At 41.6% G+C, this 6,250-nt stretch overlaps 1 protein-coding gene across 1 annotated transcript in view; it reads left to right on the top strand.

Annotated features, from left to right (window-relative positions):
- Positions 1-5,373, top strand: part of LOC311053303 (uncharacterized protein) — a gene marked incomplete at its 3' end in the record, with an annotated part of 30,187 nt that extends 24,814 nt beyond the window's left edge. The window contains exon 3 of the mRNA XM_084068764.1: positions 5,360-5,373. Coding sequence (XP_083924890.1) covers positions 5,360-5,373 — 14 coding nt within the window. The remainder of the gene's footprint in view (positions 1-5,359) is intronic.
- Between the last annotated feature and the right edge of the window lie 877 nt (positions 5,374-6,250).

Below are 6,250 nucleotides of genomic sequence, written 5' to 3' on the forward strand. Positions count from 1 at the left end.
GGAGAAAAACCCTTCACATGTACAGTTTGTGACAAAGGCTTTGGTGGCCCGGGTGATTTGAAGAAACACATAAGGACTCATACGGGGGGGAAACCCTTTGTCTGTAAACACACATAAGGACATATACAGGAGAAAAACCCTTCAAAAGTACATTTTGTGGCAAAAGCTTTGGTGAAAAGGGTAATCTAAATAAACAGTAAGATGTTTGTGGCAAAAGTTTTGATGTCAAGTACAGTCTAAAACACATGAGGACTCATAGAGGGGTGAAACAATCTTTAGTTTCAGCTTTATATAAATCAGGCTTAATAGTTAGGCTTACACCATACTGGCATGTGTTAACGGGAGAAGCTGATAGATGAACAACTCTGTTTTCATTTTTTTCCCAAAGAAGCCTCCCGGGCTCTGTATTAATGGCACCCACTGTAGTGGCTCATCATAACAATTAGGAGCAGTGTATGTACCAATGTATTAATGAAACTTGCTTTACCTAATAGTTAGGATGGGTAAATGTATTAATGGCACCCTCATGCTACTAATTGTTTGGATGGGTAAGAGGACATGTCATATTTTTGCAAATGTATTGTGACAAAGATAGTGGAGTGGGGATCACATTATTATTGATGTTATTGTTATTACCTTTATTATTATTAAATCAAATTACGTACGAAAGCTGAGTATGTCTTCCATCACTGCCTATAGTCAGTCATGTGATCACCTGTGTCATGCTAGTCCCTGTAAAGGTTTAGTTAAAACTAGCAATTTAATGATAACTATAATTTACTAAATATATTTGCTGATTAACGCTGCACTATGTAACTGTCATCTTCGACCTCGGAGTTGAACCTGGTTTCCTGCGCAAGGGCTGAATTTAGTATTTTACCATTCTGAATGGTAAAGAAAGATACGAGATAGGTAGGTATGGAAGAGGGGTGTGTATCTATGTGAGATCCAACATTAACTTTCATGTACTCTCAGACATAGGCAACAACTCCACTGAATCTATTTGGATAATAAAGGTATTTTTTCCCAAAGCTAAACCTCTGATAATTGGTGCCATATACAGGAGATCAAAATGTATTTCTGGAGTATTTCACAGACATAGGCAGCTCGGAATTAATCTTTGGACAGTTCAGAAACCTGCCTACCAGTGACATCATTGTTAAGGATGTTTTATTTTTATTTTTCAATCAAGATTAGTTTTTTAATGCCAGAACACTGGCTTCCATTATAGTATGCTAACTTTCCAGGAATAGAAAGCCTGCAGTTCCTATTAGCTTGTATTCCCCATTGATGATGTCGCTGGTAGGCAAGTTCTTAAACTGCCCACAACCCTCCGCATTAATGAAGGCCAATCATATGAACTTTTTATTTTTTTAAAGATAGTTTTGTGGCTTTTATCCCTTTATTGACACAGTGGAGATAGACAGGAAACAGGGACAGAGAGACAGGGAGTAACACGCAGCAATGGTCGTCGGGATCGGGATTCGAACCAGGTTGCATTGAGAGCCTATATGTGGTATGCTTGGACCGCTAGGCCAGCCGGTGCCCCGTGACGCCATCCATTAAGTAAAAGGAAAAAGAAAAAGAAGAAATCTGAGTACTGAGGACTAAAACGTGCTTGGATCAGCTGGTCAAATTAAAGTATTGAGAAGAACAGTGTAGCTAAGCACAGCTATGGTAACAGTGGGAACTCATATAAAGTTGATGCTGCTTTAACTCAGACAAAACGTTCAGGAAAAGCTGGTCAGCGACCCATGTTGTGGGCCGTTCACACTGAGCACTATAACTAAATAATTAGTTTCAAATTTGTTCTTAGTCAAGTGGATGGCAGAGATCACACCAACTATGAAAAAAATACAATGGTGAGGATATAGTTATAGTTATCGTTATAGTTACAGTGCGGGATGTGAGGGGAAATCTAAAAGGGTTTCACCACCACCAAAAGAGTGCACACACACTCTAGCACAACACACTGTAACATTTAAAATGCACACACAACCATATTATTCACTCCAATAGCCTTAAGCATGCAGGTACAGCAAACGTTTACATTCAAAACTCCAGAGCCATTACATTTTCTGCATTCGGGTGGCACAGTGGTAAAGTGGGTTTGAATCCAACGTTGTGCATCCGGCTTTGTCGAGTGTATATACGAACACAATTGGCCCGTGTTCAGGTGAAGGGTGATATTGTGTCACTGCAAGTACTCCTACGGGCTGGGGCGGCACCTGTCAGCAGGGAGTCCTGGGCGGGAGGACTAGGACAAAGGCTCTACGGCGCCCTCCTGGTGGGGGCTCCTCACTGGCAGCTGAGTCAGTAGGATACAACAACAGTGACAACACACAGTGTGTGGGGAGGAATCAATTGGCATAACGACTACATTGTTGAGAAAAGGGGTAGAAAATCACTATGCATTGTCTAAATATGAATATTCTATTGACTCTTTATGGACATTTGGTTTACAGACTAATTTCATTACAGTTGTATGCAGTCAGTAATGTTTATTTTTAAGTGTATTTTCTTTTTGTGTGTTCATGAATGTGGAATAATCTATGATTATGAAAGATAATTGTGGATTATTATTAATGATATAGTAATGTACTTAGTTTCAACTGTCCTGTTGGAGAAGACAATGTCCCATTTAAGTTGAGTCTAGCAAGCTCACAGTAGACCCCCTGGTGAGGTAGCAGCTTCAAAGAGCTCCTTGCATACCAAGCGGGGGAAGGTTGAAGATAAGGGACAAAGGCTTTGTGTGGCAAGGAACAGTACAGTACCAAGAGCAATGCCTCATGGGAGAAGATCTGCCTGCCCTAAAGGCGGATCTTATGTGTAAAGTTGATATAATAGCTTGTCTTGGGAGAAAGCCTTTAGATTCGATTGCTGTGCCAGGGGAATGGGACCTGGTACAGTTGCTAACAACTTGGCGAGAGAATGGATGGACTAAAGTAAGTGAGAATTAACTATGTAACGATTATAACTCTGATGTGTTCATAATGGGATGAGGATTCACGTCATTACGGGGCCAGGCTTCCAGCATGGACCCGTATTGTTATTCGCATTATTCCATTTCTTCTTCTTCTTCTGCCGTTTTTGCCAGTTCTGGCTGAACCGTGCATACGCTTTTTATGAAACTCGGCCATATGATAGATGGTCATGAAAAACGATCAAAAAATAAATCTCACAATCTTTCGTCAAAAGGTGGCGCTATAGCACTCAGTTGAAAATGCCAACTTTGAACAGGTACAACTCATGCCCTGTTTTACCTACAGCCATAAAACTTCAATACACACATGCGTCTCCTCATGATGAACAACTTTCACGCTCTGACTTTTGACCTCTGACCCTTAGATCTCCCACCATTTCGAATTATATGAAAAACAGTTAAAACCTATCTCCTCCTGGGATTTTTGAGTAATCTGCACGAAACTTTTTACACATGAACTTTGGACCTATACCAAAAAACGTTTGCAAAATATCTTCCATAAGTGAAAAAATGAAGCTTTAATGAGCCAATGAATATTGCAGTTTTATGACAATTATTCATCTGCCCCTAACACATACATGCAGACTTACCATTCTTTGAAACTTTGCAGAAATGTAAAGGGCCATTCCAAATATCACTGAAACCAATCTTACTCCAATTGGTCAAACGGGGGCGCTATAGCAATTTTTTGAAAATTGAAACTTTAAACAGGCAAAAGTCATGCCTCGTTTGGCCGACAGCCATTAGACCTGCTTACACATGTGCCTTGACTAATGAGGAACACATCTATCACGTTGACCAGTAAGCACCGCCCTTAGATTGTCCGCAATCTTGAGCAGTTTGAAAAACACTTAAACCCAGGATTTTTCAGCTATTTGCGTGAAACTGTATCATCTGTGTGATCTCCTTTCACAGGCTCTTGTCTGTTGGTGGCTTCTCGCTTAAATGTGTGCCCCACAACCTGAAGGTCACCAGTTCAAGCCTCACTTGGTGCAGACTTCATCTAAGTTGCATTTCACACAACATGACTATCAATGAATACATCTGCAATTGTTAAAGATAACATGAAATACTTAATTGAGTGTTTTTTACATACAGCTGATCTACAATCTCACAACTTTTCAGATAGCAATGAGAGTATGTTTTTTCAATGTATAACATACTTCATTGTGAAAATAGCCGATGTACAATCTGACAACTTTTAATGGTTTGTGAGCTTGTAGATCGGCTACTTTCACTAGTTTTGCTTCTGAGGAGATGTACAATTTCTTCATTGGTAAATGGTTTGTGAACGAGTGATCTTTTTTTTTTTTTCTAATAATTTTTATCCCACGATTTTGTAACCCACATTTTTTCACCCAGTGCCAATTGCCTATGTAATCCTGGGCACTACCTACCCTCTGCCAGCCTAGGGAGAGCCCAAGCTGAAGCTCATGCCTCCTTCAATGCATGAGGAGCAAGCAGGCCGCTTCTTATCACCCGACAGGGGGGAGTTTCCCTGGTTGGACATAGCGCGTGGAAGGAACACGTTATTCCAACCAGTTCCCTTCTCCTCCATCAGGCGCCCCGGCTGACCAGGGGGAGGCAGTATAGTGACCAGGATTACTACATGTTTTTGTGAGGGTATTAACTACCCTGGGAGACACGGGGAGAACATGCAAACTCCACACAGAGTAGGCCCTTTCGCCAGAGTAGGCCCTTTCGTGAACGAGTGATCTTAGTGTTAGTGAAACAGGGGCTTGGGTCATGACAGAAGGCAAGCGTTTGTCATCCTCAACAGACAACATCAGCCTGGACAAAGCTATAGCACTATAGGTAGTGTTGCAGCTACCTAAGAGTGCCTCACGACCGCAAGGTTGCTGGTTCAAGCCTCACTTGATGCACACTCATTTAAGTTGAATTGCAAAAAACATGACTCAATCTATTCCGTTTCCATGGCTCTCTCTCTCTCTTCAATCTATTCCGTTTCTATCTTCAATCTATTCCGTTTCCATCTCTCTCTCTCTCTCTCTCTCTCTCTCTCTCTCTCTCTCTCTCTCTCTCTCTCTCTCTCTCTCTCTCTCTCTCTCTCTCTCTCTCTTTCTTTCTTTCAGGGGCGGCCATAGCTGAGTGGTTAGGGAGCCAGAGGCTCTTGTTGCCCCAGGTACGATTCCAGGCCAGGTCAGCAAATTTGTTGATGAAATTTGTCATCGACACAAGCAAGACTATTAACCCCTAATTGCTCACAGGCCCTCATTGGAAACAAGACCACAAGGACTTTCATGAACTGACCTGTTAAAGGAATTATCATTTCTCTTTCTCTCTCCTGGCCCCGTATTATCGCTGCTTGCAGCTATATTTTAATATTGTTGTTCTCTGTGTTTTGTTTTCTTACAGGTTTAATAACCTAACCGGTCTGTCTAAGTGATGTAACTAACGTCTGTTTATACCTTAGCCTGACGCTGACTTAATGAACCAGCGCCAGGTCTATCTGTAACTGACCATGTAACTATGTATTCGATGTATGTATTATGTGTGATTTAGTGAATAAATATCTAAAAGACAACTGATTTGAGTGATTAGCTTAGAACACCAACCTCTCTTGACCCCCTTTTTCATTGGGCTTAAGCAACCGTAGCCACTGCTCAAGGCAGGACGTACGTGATTTGCTAGAAAAGTGAACAATGAATTTTACACTACTGTTATGTTTATATCATATGCATAATGTGAGTTCTTGTTTATTTTATATCTTTATGTGTTAAAGGAGAAGTCCACTCATTTTCAACATTGAACTATGTCTTTAATACACCTCAGAGCTGTTGTGTGGAAATAAGAAAAAAGTCCCCCCCCCCTTCTATGTTGCCTAGAACTGGGTAATTGATTGAGGTCATGTGATCAGTGACATACGCAAGGTGTACTTTTGGCTGAGGGGGTGGAGCCAAACCTGGACTTGTCTCATAGCACACTGTTACAGAACCTCTGTCTTAATGGAGCAGACTGGAGAACTGATCAGAATCACTTTCTCCATGTACTTACATGCATGCAGAGAATGAAATATCGTTCCCCCTCAGTCACAAGCAGTGTAACATAAAACATCAAGCCTATCTATTGGCAGGGGGCGCAGTTCATTGACAGTCCTTACTGCACTCGGGAAGAAGCTATTTTGCATCCTGCTTGTTGGAGCCTTAATGCTCCTGTACCTCTTCCCAGAGGGTAGGAGCGCAAACAGGCCATGGGAAGGGTGATGGAGGTCCCTTATGATGCAGGTGGCTCTTCGTGCACAGCGCT

This window comes from Gymnoscopelus microlampas, assembly GCF_963454915.1.
Source record: "Gymnoscopelus microlampas genome assembly, chromosome: 10".
NCBI lineage: Eukaryota > Metazoa > Chordata > Actinopteri > Myctophiformes > Myctophidae > Gymnoscopelus > Gymnoscopelus microlampas.